The sequence below is a fragment of the Acanthopagrus latus genome, chromosome 3, assembly GCF_904848185.1.
Source record: "Acanthopagrus latus isolate v.2019 chromosome 3, fAcaLat1.1, whole genome shotgun sequence".
NCBI lineage: Eukaryota > Metazoa > Chordata > Actinopteri > Spariformes > Sparidae > Acanthopagrus > Acanthopagrus latus.
This window is the reverse complement of record NC_051041.1, coordinates 2157501-2175243: the sequence shown is the minus strand read 5'-3', so window position 1 is coordinate 2175243 and position 17743 is coordinate 2157501. Positions and strand designations below refer to the sequence as shown.

General features: G+C 42.4%; 1 protein-coding gene across 1 annotated transcript in view; it reads right to left on the bottom strand.

Annotated features, from left to right (window-relative positions):
- Window positions 1–11202: 11202 nt before the first annotated feature.
- The window catches only part of LOC119016568 (cell division control protein 42 homolog), a 15033-nt gene continuing 8492 nt past the window's right edge, over window positions 11203–17743 (bottom strand). The window contains exons 3-6 of the mRNA XM_037092495.1: window positions 17230–17302; window positions 16979–17088; window positions 16202–16399; window positions 11203–14819 (exon numbers count right to left, since the gene is read on the bottom strand). Coding sequence (XP_036948390.1) covers window positions 14730–14819; window positions 16202–16399; window positions 16979–17088; window positions 17230–17302 — 471 coding nt within the window. The 3' untranslated portion in view covers window positions 11203–14729. The remainder of the gene's footprint in view (window positions 14820–16201; window positions 16400–16978; window positions 17089–17229; window positions 17303–17743) is intronic.

The window sequence follows — 17743 nt, the reverse complement described above, 5'->3', positions numbered from 1 at the left end:
CACACACACACACACACACACACACAGAGTGGCGGCGGCGGCTGACAGACGCAAGAAACACCGTGAAACAAAACAACAAAAGAGAAGAGAAGAAAATTAGATCGAGGTCGCCCCAGATGTCCCAGACGAGCTGCTGATGCTGACTTCAGATCTGCCCGGTGAACTTTTCATCCTGTCGTCCTTCCTAACTGTGTCATCTTCACAGCGATACTAAAATAATCTGTTCATTGACCCAAAAGAATAGGCAGTTCTGATTATTGTTTGCAAGACATAAGCTAGATGAGAACCATGGTTTTATTAATCGCGAACGTCGTGTTAACTCTATAACAACGTATCTTTGGCCCACAATCACACGGCGACTCGTCGCTCCTTTCATGCGCGTTAACGAACTGGTTTTATTGGCGCCACATTTCTAGCAACACGTCTCAGACTGAGCTGTGATTTATTTGCTCGAACTATGAATCAATTCAAACAATTCAATCTTAATGAAAAGACAGAAAGACAGCTGTCACCTGTCCACTTGTACGATGAGCAGAAAGTAGGAAGAAGACTATTTTTAGCTACAACATGTAAAAAGAACAAGCTAACGTTTAGCACAGATCTCTGACAGCAGCCATGTTTAGAAACCGGAGCCATCGGGCCAGAAATCCAACCGATCGTCGACTCGTACACATTTCATTTCGTGCCAATAAGTTGTAACCTTACATTTAAATTTTCACTTTCATGTTGTGACAAAGCCGTGGTGAAAGTCTTGTTAGGTTTGGACACAAAAAAACTTGGATATGTTCAGAAAAATCCTGTTTTGGGTTAAAATACAAGGTGACCAAAGTTACAGCGGACTCTTTTGCTCGGCAGCTGCACTTGGTTTTGTTGAAGATGCTAGCATCAAACATGAGATAATAAATCAAAGCACTCTTTTAATTTCCTCTTATATAGTTTCTATCTTTAAAACTCTTATCCTTATTTTTATTTCACATGCTTTTTTTTCCTTTTGAGTGTCCTTCTTTCTGTCCTTGTGCTGCGACACCTGAATTTGTTTTCCTGGGAATCAATAGGCTAAAGGCTTATTTTATCTTATCTTAGCTTAAAACCACAAATGCCAACCTCATGGCGGCTTTAGAGGAAATGTCAGGGGATCACCGGAGTCTGGAAGCTTCGTTCTGAATGTCTGAATAAAACGTTGTGCCGTTCTCCGCGCTGGATGTTGAGACATTTCACTGGATTAAGTGAAAACTTTGACCTGCTGCTGGCATTAAATGAAAAAGTCTGCGGATCACAGAAGTCACAGAGATTAATCTGCGGTAGACCGACCAAAAGAACGACATTGCGGCAAAAAAAAGAAAAAAAAATCACATTTGCTCATCCCAGCTTCTCAAATATGAGGATTTGCTGCTTTTCTTTGTGTCCTATAATTACAAACTGAATATCTGCAAATTAGATCTCCAGGCATTTGTTGCTTAATTACACAGAGATTGGAAATTTTCCGACTCGGCAGTCTGTCGTAATGTTTTTCTGTCACAGGCTGAAGCGCCGCGGTTCCTTCTGGTCACAATCCGACTGGTACCCGTACAGAGGACGAGTCAGCCGAGCAGAAAGCCCAGATCCAGTTGTGAGTTGATACCAATCCAGCTTCCAGACCGGGTCACACAAAATGATTTATTAACTGTGCTTACTTTGGATCCCGTAGCAGCAAAAAGCAATAACAGGTGAGTGAGTCAGTTTCACTAAATGTGTTTCAATAAGACTTTTAGCAACTTGTTTAAAGGAACAGTTCACTCAAAAGGCCAGAACATGTTTAGCAGAACATAATAAACTAACAGTGAGGTTGACCTTTGACCTTCTGGATATTGGTCATCTGTGGATATATGAATTCTTGATTTATGGCCGTGATTATGTTTTGTGAGGTCACAGCGACCTTCAATCTGCGCCTGACTAAAATCTAATCAGTTCATCCTTGAAGTCCAAGTGGACATTTGTACCCTGAAGGAGCTCCTGAGATATCATGTTCACAAAAATGTGACGGACGGACGAACAACCTGAAAACATAATGAATCAGGTCTCGGCTGATGGTGGCTCCATACAGCTCATCCCGCATGATCCAGGTCTCTAGATATGATATTTACCACCAGTGTGTGGTCGAGCTCATGCACCCACTTTGGACGAGGTCACCGCTAACGCTTTTAGCATAGCAGCTACACAGTGAAGGGTGTTAATAAAGCAATTTTGGGATCTCACTGGACCTTTTGTCAGTTTTAATTTCTTAAACTTTATCTTAAAACAAATCAAAGTTTTGCTGTAAAACTCCAGGTACAACACCCGGGTGGACACGCTAATTTCCTCCTCTTTGCCAGGCGCAGAGTTCTGATGTGAAGTGAAGGCCTTAGACTTGTTAATATCTTTCATCCATCTTAACATCGGCGCTGATCTCAAGAAGAGAGACTGATGTAAAAGATATTCAAAATCTATCTGTTGTTAATTAGGTTTCACATCTTCTGTTGAGATCTGGTGCGTTCATGACGGGCTACCTTTTAAATAAAGCTTATAACAAGGACTTTAATATAAAGTGTGAAACTGCAGTGATTATTATGAATTTGAAGAGCAACTCTGTTATAAATGTACAGTAGTTTGTGCAGTATGGAAGGCAAACCTCCGCCACATAAACACGTCTCCACCGCTGCCTCAATAATTTACATTACAGCGGACAGGGAGTGTATTGTGCTCGCCGCGCCGCCGCTCAGATACTTTCCTGGGGAAGTTTTTTTTTTTTTTTCTTCTTCTTGATGAATTCCCAGCTGCCACTCTCGCCTCGGTGTCTTTGTGCCGCCTCGTCTCTCTCTCTCTCTCTCTCTCTCTCGGGTCTTCACCGGCGTACCTCCGTTGTACGTGAGTCACTCTGCACCTGAAGATAGATACTACACTTCCCTGATACGCATCACAGTCTGCGCACGTCGAGCTATGATGTGCTCACACACACACACACACACACACAGTGTGTGTGCGTGTGTGTGGACAGGGGGGAGGGAGGTGGGGGAGCCACCGCACACAAAAACAGGCCTAGGCCAGACCATAATATTCACCCCCCTCCACCCCCCCTCGCCTTCCTTCGCCGCCTCTGCCCCTCCCCCCATCCTGACAACACAGACATCCCATAATAAGCATTTGCCTGCCCCCCCTCACCACCACCACCACCTCTTCCTCGTCCTCCCCCTCCTTTCTTCTTCTTCTTCTTCTTCTTGGCCTGCCACTCCGTAATAATCACACTGCTAATTCGCCTCCTCTCGTTCTCTCTCAGCCCCCCCTCCCCCCCTCCCTCCCTCCACACCACCACCATCATCATCATCATCATCATCATCATTTCCTGTCTTATAGGTTCCTGAAGTGCAGAGTACAGTATGTCTCTCCAAACAGCAGCCACTTACAGAGGCTTGAAATACCCAGCCTTCCTATCTGTGACGTCTTCATCGCACTTCGTCAACCCAGGAGTTCCTCTCTCTCTCTCTCACTCTCTCTCTACCTCGCTCGCCCTCGCAGTACTACAGATCATCACAGATGATACAAATAGATACGAGACGCAGGCTGTTTATTCGCTGTGAACCGCAGAAGGGGGTTCGTTTCACCTCCTCGTCTCTTGCCTCCACGGCACCGGTTATTACAAACTCGATCCAAGACACCGGATCCGCTTAATAATGTCGCTACAGGGTTGTCGGTACGAGTCCCCGAGATAAACCGGACAGGTCACGAGACAACGCAGGGGGCAAAAATCTGTTAGGCTGAAGGATTTCAAGCTCTCAAGCAAATCCTCGGGCCTGGATGGGAACTCCTGTGTTTGGATCCAGACTGTTTAGAATATATCCAGTTCTGAGAAGTGATCGTATGTAAGCTTATGAGAAAATTAGCCTACTTCTCATGTCAGTAAAACAGTCTCCTAATGGGTTTATGGTTTCGAGTCCTCCCCATTTAGAGTCAGATGTCCTCAGGTTCTGGTGGCTGGTGCTGGTCCACTCTCTCATCCAAATATGGTCACTTCTGGTTCCATAATAAAAAAACAAAAAACAAAAAAACAAGATGGCAACGACTGTAACGCCAAACTCGACTCTTTAAATGAGCAGTAAACAAATCAGTGGTGGTACCGAGTGCTGGTTCTAATGCTGACATGGCCCCGGTCCAAAATGAACACCAGTTTGTGTGGAAGAAGACTTGGAACTAGAGATTCAGACCATGAACTGTTGATCGAGGTAGTAAATCAAGTGAGAAGTGAGAAGCTTCCATACAATCAGACAGTCCGACAGTGTTGATCCAAACTCATGAGCGTGTGACCCACTTCCTGTGGATCTGAGCTGCAAGCAACCAGGAAGTGATTCTTCCTTCTCAGATCATCTTGGACCTCATGTGGGTCCAGTGGTTCAGTCCCAAGATCCCAGGAAACACCAGGTACTTCCCTGGTTGCAGTTTCACCTATTTATAGAGAACAGGTCCTTTTAAATGAAAACATTCTCATACGGCCAGATTAAAGGAATAAAAACTGTGAGTTCTGATCTCTTTGGGCCTGATCTCTCTAGAATCAGAACATTTCTGATGTGATTCTGCCTGAAATCAACCCTCCAGTCTTCATCAGAGCTTCAGGTGCCGTCACTGTAACTTCATCGTGCGTCTGCAGCTGCATCGATATGTCAAAGTCGCGGCACAAGGACGTTCAGAGCTGCACATACTGATCACTGGAGGAGATCGATGGCAGAGGGGCTGATGGGAAGTTTCGTCAGAGCGGTGACGCTGTGCAGCAGCTGAAGGAGACGCCGGCGTCCGATGAGGACTTTACTCTCTGGAGGAGACCGTTTCTGAAACACGGTTTAAAAGAGATCGAGCGTTTGTGACGTCGAACAACAGACGAAAAGACAAACTCAAGCAGGACTCTGGGAAAGAAATCGATCACGTGCTTTCAGTCTGTTTATGAGACGATGTTTGAATTTGAACACACCCGTTACGCTGCTCCAAAGAAGTATTTTGTTAAAACAGACCAGTTACACAGCAGAGACTTGATTCAGATTCATCCTGAGGGATGATTTCCGTCTCAAACTGATCTACAACGATTTCAGCTCGCGACTCGTCTGAAAGTTATCGGACAGAATTACATGGAGGGTTTGTGGCGCCTCGGTGCTCAGGCGACGCTGTAATTACACAGTTTGTCCACCGAGTAAAACTGTCTTCAAAACACTTCCTGGTTTTAAAATCTGGTCCAACGTCAGTCTGAAAGAACCAGAACCATCAGACGGGCTCTTTAAACGGACTTCGACCTCAGACTGAAGTTACAGGAAGTGATCAGTGTTCAGGTGCTCGAGAAGTTTTTGTTCTCTGAGCGTCTTTAAGTTTTGTTGTTGTTGCCGTGGTAATCGTCCCATCGTGGATTTAAACCGAAGACAAAATACGTTTAACAACAAAACAAAACACACACACACACACACACACACACACACACACACTGAGCAGATGTTGAGTGATGGGTCGATGATGTCATCAGAAGAAGACAGAGAATGATTTTGTTTTAAAGAACTTGAGTTCCACGTCAGAGGCCTGCACGCACACACACACACACACACACACGCACACACCGGCCGCCATTTTATCTTACCTTCTCAAAAACACATGCGTGCACTCGCTCACTCTCCCTCATGCACACATTATGTGCTCGCACGTCCGCGCAGACACGCACACCCAACCCCCACCCAATCCTCCACTCGACACACACACACACCCTTTTCCCTGCCCCCCCCACCACCTACACACACACACACACACCCACACACACACACACACACACACACACACACACCAAAGCACACATACCTCCCCCTCCCACACACACGTATGCCCCCCCACCCCCCTCCAAGTACACACACACACACAGAGACACAGACTCGTGCACGCTAACACACACACACCCTGTTCCCCTCCCCCCTCTCATTCCATACCAGGGCACATCGTGACAAAACAAAGAACACCCCATAATAGTCGGAGTCGCACAGTATGCATGGTAACCAGTTATGTCAGAGATGAAGGCATTGTGAGCGCGCGCGTGTGTGTCTGTGTGTGTGTTTCACTGTATATATGAACACACATATTCATACAGCTGTGTGTGTGTGTGCGCGCAGATAACGCTTGCTTCATACATAAGTAAACACACACACAATGAGGACGCACAAAATTGCACACAAACATTCCACAAACCCCACATGTATACACACCTCCCACACACACACACACACAGACACACAAAATTACAGGCTAACTGGTATACATCCAGACACACACACACACACACACTAAAAAGTATGTTATAATTAATGATGTTCATGTACAAGAACATGGAGGCAGAGAGGAGTACACAACACACGCACACGCAGACACACACGAACAGAGGCATGAAACATAAAAAAAAAGCAGAGATTAAACGCACAAACACGAACAGAAAGTGACAGAAAAGATACGAATGAAGACGACACGGAGAGGTGCGCCTAAAATATGCATCGAAACGTGCACGCACACAAAAACACAAACACAATATGGAGACACAAAATGCACTAAAGGAGCACGAACAAAAGATTAAATGCACAAGCATGGACACAAAAACACATGAAGGCAACAAAAAGTACACACATAATGCACAAAAAAAACCATACACACACATTATGTCGACACAAAAGTGCAAACTCAAAAACGCACACACACAAAAGATTTAATGCACAAAATTGGACACAAAAAGTGAAACAGAATACACAAAGACAACAGACAGACACACAAAAAGGTACAAACACAACATGTCGACACAAAAGTGCAAACTCAAAAACACACACTTACACGAAAGATACGCACACTAAATGAAACACATGAACACAAACTAAAGATTTAACGCACAAACACAACAAGTGACACAACAGACATGAAGACAACACAGAGACACAAAACTGCAACCACACTCAAAATGCACTTCACTGAACGTGAACACTGATGCACACAAAGTGAAACACACTGTGTGCTACGTTTGCTAGTTTTGGACACAAACACAGACACACAACACGTACTGTAGGAGACAAAAGTACACACATACACAAATATAAACACACAACTGTTCTGAATTAAACACATCGTCACACACCGATAAACATACACACAAATCATAAATCTGATCCCAGCACACACAAGTCAAGACACAAACACAACATCTGACATGAAAATACAACACTAAACCGACACAAACAGACACACAAAATCATTAAATGTATCAATAAAATAAACAGTTTACTGATGAATCAATGTCGGCTTTATAACTTCTGCCAACACACAGTTGAAACGTATCTTGATTCAATGTGTAATTCATGGCTGCTGTTGTTTGTGTTTGTTGTTGTTTGTGTGTTTGTTGTTGTTTGTGTGTTTGTTGTTGTTTGTGTGCGGTCAGTGTTTGTAGTCTCATCTGGACCTCTGGAGTTTCAGCAGCTGTGGAAGCTAACGTCAATCACAACAAACAGGAAACTGAACTCCGAATAAACTTTAAATCAACACTCAACATGAACAGACATGTAAAGACACACAAACACACACACACACAGACACACACACAGAGTGTCTGTTCAGCAGCAGTGTTCAGTGTGTGAGTCCATGTGTGTAGTGCTGTTGTTCTTTACATTCAGCAGTAAACAGATGTGTTGTTGTTGCTCGGACTCGCTCTGCCTCTCGTCCTTGCTCACGCCTCTCTGTCGAGGCAAACTGTGTGTGTGTGTCTGTGTGTGTATGTGTGTGTGTGCTACGTGCATGTGTGCGTGTGTGTGCGCTGCATGTGTGCACGTGTACACATGTGCATTAGTGCACGTGTGCGTCCTCTGAGAGACGAGGAGGAGAAAAAAAGGGAAGGAGAAAAAAAGAGAGGTCAGGTTTCTATCCCATGATGCAACTGTTCTCTTGCCCCCCCCTCCTCCCTCCCTCCCTCCCTCCCTCCCCTCCTTCTTCTCCAAGCTGGTTGCCAGTGGCAACGCACTTATAATGAGGTCAGATGGACATCCAATAATATGCACCAGCCGAACCAGCAAGCGGCAGCGGGCGAGGCGTGTTGGGACAGACAGCAGTCAAAGTGTCAGAGGCTGAATCAGCAGCCAGACAAGATGGCCGCCGCGTAAACACAAGAAAGTTGGCACTGATTCATCAGGTCACACAACGTCAGACTGAAACTGATCCGGAGTCAGACCGTTCTCTGTCCAGCTCGCTGTCATTCACCTGGTGGGCAGGTGAGTGTGGACGTCCAGAAGTTTGACCCGACGGATTCAAACAGAAAACTTCATTAAATGGAAGTAATTTACAGAAGAGCAATTAAATCTTAATCAGTTTGTAATTTCTTCTGATGTGATCAGATCACAGCTGGTGTGGAAATCATTCATTTAGTTTGAATGTTTTTAATCTCATCACTGTCAGAGTCACGACAACTCAGAGGACGTTTTAATGTGTCACATGAAGTAAAAACTGTATTTAGATCCACTAATGAAGGAAAAAGTACCGATACCGCCATGAAAAATGCTCTATTACAAGTTTTACTATTTTAACCCTGGGAAAGTACAAATGTTTATCAGAGAAATGTACTAAAAGTATGAAAAGTAAAACAGTACTTATAACGCTGATTCAGTCCAGCACAGAAGCAAATATTTTACTCCACTACAGTTTTCTGATTACTTTATTTTCTAGTTAGCCAAAGCAGCCAAGTATTTTATAGTTAATTGGATATTTTTTTTCTTATATTACTCATATAGTACATGTGGGTGAATATATGTATAGTTTTACTTTCACTTTTGATACTGAAGTACATTTAATATCAGTTTCTTTAAGACGTCTTCATGTGGGTCACTTTCACTTTTACCAAAGTTGAAACACAAAATATCTTTACTTTTACTCAAATATGACTTTTGGACTTTATTTACAACACTGGTTGAATTATAATTATTTTAATAATGTTGGAATTAATCAACAATGTGTTTTATTTTCTAAAAACACAAAATTTGGGCCAAAATATTTCCTCTTGAGTTGACAAACAACAATGAAAATAAGTTTAAAAAGTTCAATATCCATCTAAAGTTGCCTGAAATGGCAGAAGTATGTTTAAAATCGTACTTTAAAGGTAACGTAGAAGGTTGAAAGGTCACGTTTTGATCTTTAAAACGACACAAGAAGTTCCAGAAATCTGATAATCGAGTTTTAAGGAATTAACTAAATGAATGGAAGTCAATAGACAACTGGAAATAAGAAAAATAATAAACTGAGACAGATTTAGAGATTTAGACCCTGAACAGCTTTTAGAGATCATTCATGAGGCCTCGTGTGTCGTGGGTGTTAATTATTTGGACAACAAAACCTAAATCTGCCTGAGATGAAGGCGAAGTTAATTCTCATCAGGTTCGAGATCTTTTTCTACCATTTAATTTGAGGAAACTAAAGATGTGATTGTTTATGTGCAAAAACTAAAAATGACTATAAAATGAATAGAATTTGGTGCGTTCTGACAGAACCGCTCACCTGGCGGGATAAAGACGACTATAAAAACATTAAGATCGCAGTTTAACAGATAAATGAATAAATTATGCGATCATTTTGAACAAACAACATATTTTGTGAAATCAGTGTGTTAAACTCAACCTGTCAAAAGGTTTCTGGGTTGTGCATCAGAACCAGAACCTGCAGATGACCCGGCTGTCAGACACACAAGTTAAAATAAGAAGCCAGTGAACGATGTCGCAGTGAGGATCACTGCCTGCCCACAACATCTCCTCTGTGGTTACAGCGTGTTGTGAAATGGCTCAAGTGTTTCAGAGGAGACCTGGAGGCTTCACGGTGGTGAGGAGGAGCAGAGAGGATGCTGGGAGTTCACACCCAACAGTTTCCTTTGTTGCGTCTCGCCGCCGTCAGTCAGACAAAAGGATCGAGTGGCTCTGAGCCTCCATGACACGTCGGTCTGGAGGATCCATTTTAGTCTGCCAATCAAAATGAACCCGGGTCATTTACATATACTGTATTCACTGAGGCCCCCTGAAAACCAGGAGACCAGCTCCCCCTAGTGTCCACCAGGAGGAACTGCAGCGACGTGGACAAGTCTGCAGACAGCACAGCGAGTACGGAGTCCGAAACGTGCCGCTGGAATACATATACACTTTAAATTCAATAATTATAATCAGGTCGCGATTAAATATTTAAAACGATGTAGTTATATAACATGTTAATGGTGCTATTGAAGATTTTTAAATGTTCCGTTATGCACCCAAAGATTATATTTAAAATAATTAATCATCTCTAGGACGTAAAAGAATACTTTAAGAATTATAATACACGATCAGACAGAAGGATTTACAGTTTCAAAATAAAACATCTTTACATGGAAGCTTCTGAGATTTATCTATTTATTTTTTATTAATAATTTTAAATCTGGAGTAGAAATCAACTTGTGAAATTAGCAACTACTTAAAATATTAATAATTTAAAATTCACAATTGAATGAAGGGATGAAATAACAGGACACTTTCCTTCATCACCTTCATCGACAAACAGACTGTTCTGATGACTTTTATTCAGTTTATGTTTGAGTGAAGTGTTTTTCATGAAACTTGAATTCAGACGGTGTGCGGTTGTATTTCTGTTGTTTAATAAGGAAAATAGATAATTGTTTTGTTTATTTCTTAGACTGAGCAGTTGACTCATGGTTTTTGAATCTCCAGCTGACATATTTTGACATAAAGTCAATGTTGTAACTAAGCTTGTGGTCATATTTTACATATTGCTCCTTTATTTGATGTTAAATCTTATGTTCTGTTTCATAAAGCTCCAAGTTCAATGTATCCAGAAAATAAAAGACAAGTTTAAGCTGAATTTAGCTTCTTGTTTTAATTCTCTTACAAATTAGTATTTGTCAATCTACTGATTTCAATATAACCTTTTTTAATATTGCTGCTTGTCCACAGCAGTTGTTTTTGTCAATATAAGAAAGCAAAGTAAAAATTAAAGTTTAAAAAAGTATTTTGATCATCACATCTAGAATATTCTTTTAAGTTATTATTTTCCTTTTATTACTTTAATGAATTTTTATTTGAGACAAAGTGACTTTATTCAGAATAAAGAATAACAGGAGGAGGAACGAGCCGAGCAGCGGAATAAAAATAAAATCAAGTCAACGTGAAACAACATTCAAGTACTGTTTTTATTATTTTCCAAACACCCACCAGGTCCAACATACATCTTCTGATACAGAGCAGTTGTCCACATCTGTATTTATTGCTCCAGCTGTTCTCATGTTGTGTTGTTTCTGCCACTAGAAGCTTATCACGAGGATCGTAAAAGTCCGTCAGAGCCGGCCGAGCGAGGCCGATTCTCTCTCTCAAACCGTTGGCACTCAACTGTCAAGTAATAGTACAAATATCTAAAAAGAAAAGAAAAAATAAAAACTCAAGTGTCCGAAAACAAAATCTGCTAAAATAAATGTTCCCCAGGAAACAATATGGGAGCAAAGAAAATATATTTAATAATAATAATAATACTTGTAATCATCCATACATTATCAGAATAAACTGTAATCTCCAAAAACACGGGAAGAAAAAATAAGCAAAGTGGAATTTTTAGTTCATTTTAATAGAGAATACCTTCAGTTTAATGATTTCAATGGTTCTTTCTGTGGTCCAACATCAGTATTAATGACACAGAAACTATAATATTGTCTGATTTATCATCATTAAACAGTGAAACTCGTCCTCAGAGAACCAGTTAAGTGATTGTTTACAGATTATCTAGGAAGAAAAGAAGAGAGGGAAGTCAAACGTCTTGATTTTTGTTTGTTTTTTTAAGAAATCTAACAGCACAAGATGATATTATAGGTAAAATTTCTGGGGTTCAGCTGAGACTTTTGAATGAATCTGTCTGCTGGCCACTGTGACGACACAAATGAACCTTTAAACTGAGCGGTATTCCCCTTTAAGGCCTCCAGGAGGTGCTAACACACCGTCGGGCACTTGAGGTTCCAGTCAGGGACTGAGGAGACGCAGGAGACGCAGGATAGGACGATCAGAGGAGGTCGTGTGTGAAATGTTTAGATCCCATTCAACAGTTTAATAAACGGTTTAGTCCACACGGATATCTGAAGAGGGAGAGCCGCTGAGGTCCGACTTTACATTTAGATTTGTGTTCGAAAAAAGGAACTGAAGCCACGGAGTCAGATCCCCGGCTGAACTGGGAAGGTCAGCAGGGGGTAAATACAAAGCCGGTTAGCTTAGCTTAGCATAAAGACTGGAAACAGGGGGAAACAGCTAGCCTGACTGTAAACTCACAGCGAGGGTTTTCATTTCTGCTTCACGGTCGTATTTTGAGAACTTGAGTGACCATATTTAAGTTGAGTAGACAGTCGCGTCATCGTGTTTACTCCATGTTTTTTTCAAACATTGGCGGCTGGTGGAGCCTGTGAATAATTCCTTAACGTTGGCTGCAACGAGGAGCAGCCCAGTGCTGTTAATTAATCGATCATAATCAAAATTGATTGCTGAGAACTTCCTGGAACCATCCGAAGTCTCTGTGGATCATTACGATCACCATTTTGGACTTCTGTTGTCGCAACTCTCTACACAACAGCTCTGGACACAACGTGGTGACAACTTGAAGCACGCAATGTTTTATTTCACAGTTTCACCATGCAGACTTAGACTTTAAGCGATAAGGCAGCGACGTTCGAGTAAGAAAACTTAATATATTCTAAGGCAGTTAAGTTAAGTCGACTGCTGCAGCAGCCGGAGGTTTCGATTCACCACACACGTTTAACAAGCGTCAATGCTGCAGTGAAATTAAGGCGTCTGAAGGTTTTTGTGTTCAAAAGGTGCAACATGAAGCCACTTTAAACATCGTTTCAGTGTCCTTTTAACTGAGATCTTTCAATTTCAGTGTTTTCTTCTTCTACTCTTGGAGAAAAGTTTCATTCTGGGCTTTCACTCGTCTTCATCAGCAGATTATCTGACGGCCTCAGGATGTCTCGACTTTGCTATCGGTTCCTGAACGATGCCAAATTTTATGAGAGACGCTTTAACAAAAACTTTCACTTCCCACACTCGCGTGTTGAGTCCCGTCTCCGGGTGTAGCCTCGTGTTTTTTGCTGCATGATTACTGACTGACGGTGATGAGATCAACTCCTCAGATAATGAAATTAGATATCGAATGACGAGACGTTTTTCAATACTCGAAAAGGAACAAGGCAGTTTGGTCGGCGCCATGAACGCAGCCCGCCACTCGTCTCTGTGACAGTCCGTTAGTTTGATACCAGCATGTTTTTGTGTCTGAATGAATGTAGTATTGATTTATTGATGATGAGACAGTAGAGTCTGAGAGTGGAAAAAAAAGAGCAGCGCGACTGCAGAGAAAAGGATTTTCAGCAAAGATAGAATAACAATTAAATGTTTTATTATTACGTCCAAATTTGTTGTTTTGCATCAAATCTTTGCAGTTTTAAAGGGACAGTTTACCCTAAAATCCAAACTGTAGTGCTGTTTATTCATCAAGATTGTTTTGGTTTGAGTTGCAGAGTTTTGGAAATATCGCTGTAGAGATGTCGGCCTTCTCTTTAATGTCTCTTTTCAGAAATCATGACCTAGTTCCTCAACATAATGCAGCACAGAGGCTAGCTAAATAAGCTAGCTAACAGTGCAGCTCAGCCAACAAAGATGGCATTAACGTTTACATCCCGTCCCGTCACAAGTACGACCTCGAGTCGATGCAGGATTTCGTCCCAGTGCAGTGATCCGGTTGGTGGCTGAAAGAAAATAGTTCCTTCATGAAACTTCGCACCACACAGGTTGTGGTTTCTGGACAGAGACGTTGCTGTTGAGTTTTCAAAGCGTCATCAAGTTTCATATTTGAGAGAAACGCTCTGCAACTCACACCAAAAACAATCTAGACTGATAAATAGACGACAGGTAAGAAAATACGTTCAGGGTGAACTGTCCCTTTAAATTACTGCCTGTGCATCCGTTTTTATACGTTTGTATGTTTGTATTTCCTCTTGATCGCAAAACCAAGGTCAGTTAAACTCAAGCTGAATCTCTAAATTTGCCAGTTCCGCTCCGAGTCATTTGAATCCTTCCACCCGTACGGATGGAGTCCGCTTACAGTCACCACTGTTTTTCTTTTTTTTTTTTAAAGGCACCAACACTGAAAACCCTCGAGCAAACATGACTGCTGAACTCCAGATGAACCTCGGAGCTGCAGGGAGAGTTGCTCACCAACTGGGTCATGTTTACGTCGGTGGTCTTTTGGTTTCGCTGGAGGAATTTGTTGTTTTTTTTGTTATTTTTTTTTTGGTGGCTAACATCATTTTTATATCACATCAGTTCTCTGGACTGGACTTGATGCAAGAAAAGATTGAAACTCTTCTGTGTCAGCTGTGACTGCGTGACTCCATCCTCTCTATCCTCGCTCCACCTGCCTCCACAGTTTAAACCCTGTTTCCTGGTTAATGAGGAGTGTTGTCCACATGTGTTAGTCACATTACATCGACACGAATCTATGATGAAAATAAAGCCCGTCTGTTCCAACACCACACCCACGTTAGGTCTCTACGGCTGAAGGCACTGTTTCAACATGTGTCTAACTCGTCCACCTTCACACCCTCCCCCCCTCCTCCCGGTACTCCCCCGCCCTCTCTTCCCGTCCACCTCCTCTTCCTCTCGTGGCGTCTATAGGAGGACGCAGCGCTTCTTGGGTTTGTTGTCTGGAGGCTCCAGAGCGGCCAGGATGGCCTCGTCAAACACGTTCTTCAGTCCTCTCTGAGAAAAGAGACACAAAGAGGAAACAACTCGTGAGTTTCCATCTCAGCCGGCATGTTTGTTCAGGTAGAAAACAAAAGCAAATATTCAGAGAGTCACACATTTATTTTTCTTCTTCTACTGCAAACATAATGTCGTTCTGCCACTGATCATCACATGACAAGATGATAACACTGAGTATGAAGTGTGTATGTAACTGTGCTGTTCCTTTGTGTTAGCTCTACAGCTGTTTCCACCCAGAGAACCCAGAACTTTTACTCTCAGCAACAAAATTTTCAATGATTTTCAAAGCTTCCTTCAGCATGTCGTCTTCTACGTTTTCACCACGTCTGAAGACGAGGCAAAGCAGTCAGCTGATGTATGAAAAAGCTCTTTTTACATCCAACTATTGTGTGCGACAACAGCCTCGGTTGCGACTTCAAACTTCTAAAAATGGTGTCCGGAAAAAAATGCTACCAAACAGAATCAGAAGCCCCAATTATAGTTTTTTAAATGTCCAAGCTGTCTTTGTAAGACCTGTAATTAACAGCAAACATTTGCAACATTTTAATGGGAAATTCTATTGTGTGTTTGCCAAAATGTGTTAGTCAGAGCTTTATTACAGTGTTATTACTGGTGTTTCCAGGATTGTGAAAGGGAAACGTGACAGGCAAGTAAACGTTCAGTATAAAACCCTCGGCTATGTTTTTACTTCTCCTTAAGAAAACAGTTGCAACAGATCACAACACATCCTGTCATCAACTCCAGAAACCCCGTCTCTGTTCCTAAACGACAGCAGCGTGCAGTAGAGACGCCGGCCGGTCGATCAATGCGTCTCTAGACATTTTGATGCAACTTCAATTTCGTCCAGTCAATAACACAGAAACCAAAGTCCGAGCCAACAACAGCTCAACACCAAAATATATTGAACTCACTACAATGCAAGACAAAGAAAATCAGCAAATCCTCACATTTTAGAGTCTGAAAGTTTGGGCAACTTTGTGTTTGTTCATTTATTCCTCACCGGTCCTGAGATAATTTTAGCAAACAGTCATTTTTCTGAATCCTTCTTCCAAATTAATAAAGAAAAAAGAATCCAGGTCACTTCCTGTTTATCCCAACACTGAGCGATGACTGATTAATCACCGCCACATCTGGACGTGTAAAAACAAGCCTGCTAACTCCGACTTATCTGCTAATTTATTGTGCACAAGTGTAATAATTTCTCGTGGCAGCATCAGTGTTGAAGCTGCTCACGTGTCTTTTGTTGCCAGTTCCTCCCTATAAAAACACGGGACCTCCTCCTCCTCCTCCTCCTCCTCCTCCTCCGCCTCCTCCTCCTCCTCCTCCACCTCCTCCTCCTCCTCCTCCTCCTCCTCCTCCTCCTCCTCCTCTCTGCGTACCTGCGTCAGAGCTGAACACTCCACATATTTGACGGCCTTGAGCTCCCGGGCCAGTTTCTCTCCGCTCTCACAGGTCAGGGCTCGCTGTTTGTTCTTGGCCAGTTTCTCCAGAGTGTTGCTGTCATCTCTCAGATCCACCTGAGTCCCGACCAGCAGGAAGGGCGTCCGCGGGCAGTGGTGCGTGATCTCCGGCACCCACTGTGAAGAAGCACAGCCAAGAGAGGAGTGAGGAGGTGCTGGAACAAACACCTGATCAGCTCGAAGTCACACTTCAATCCACTTCTAGTGTTCGATTCCATTTGACTGTTGTTTATATATTTCAGCAATACTTAAATAAATCCTCCCAAATCCAAATCTTGGATATTGAGTGTCGAGTAGAGGAAAGTTTCCATCATGATGTTTATTTTAAGTCTGACAGAGAAAGCTTCAGTATTGAATCTCTCTGCAGCTCAAGTATTAAATTCTATTTGTTCCACTGTTGATTAATCTGTAAATTGTTTTCCCTACAAATCAAGTTGTTGTTGGTCTATTACATTTTAGAAAATGGTTCCCAAAGCTTTAGATGATCCAAACATGTCCAGTTTACAGTCATAGAGGAGGAAAGAAACCAGGAGATGTTCACATTTAAGAGGCTGGAATCGGAGAATTTTGACTTTTACTTTCCTAAAAAAACACTCAAACTGATTAGACAATTATAAAAACAGTTGGCAATTAATTTAATAGTGGACACTGGCTGATAAATCTCTTGGTTGTCGTAGCTGGAAACCCTGAACTCACCTTCTCTCTGACGTTCTCAAAAGAAGAAGGTGATACGACGGAGAAACAGACGAGGAAGACGTCGGTCTGAGGGTAGCTGAGGGGTCGCAGTCTGTCGTAGTCCTCCTGACCTGCAGGGGGAGACACACGAACACTGTGACTGACGGAAAACAACAAACATCATCTACACAATGTCGTGTTGCTACGACTGTTTCTGTCGCTGCCCCAAGAACTACAAACATTCAGCCACAGAGTGATTTAACTATTTTTACCTGCTGTGTCAAAGAGTCCCAGAGTGTACGGCTCCCCGCCGATCATCACTGTCACTGCATAGTTATCAAAAACCTAAAAAACAGGGAGGGTGGGGAGAGAAGGGTGAGGAGGGGAGGCACAGAGGAAGGTTGAAAATAGGAAGTCAAACATCGTCAGAAGGACAAAATGATCTCAGGCATTCTTTAAAACAAAACAGGAAGTATTAAAAACTCGTCTATACGAGGCCGGTGAGTGTCCAGCGACAGACACACTCACGTTCTGTTCAGAGCTTTTATAACGACGCACATTCTCTGAAACTAATTCTGCATCCAAGCAGACCTTTGAAGAAGTGACAACCAGACAGAAACATCTTCAGTTTCCCATCTGTGTCTAAAAATGTCCTCTGAAAGTCAAACCAGAACAAAATGAAAAGGTTCCACATCATTACAGCCCCTTTTCTGTGATCTGAGGATGATGTTTTCTCTCGCTGAGCTGAGGGCGTGGACACAGAAATTGTTAAATTTGGCTCTCAGG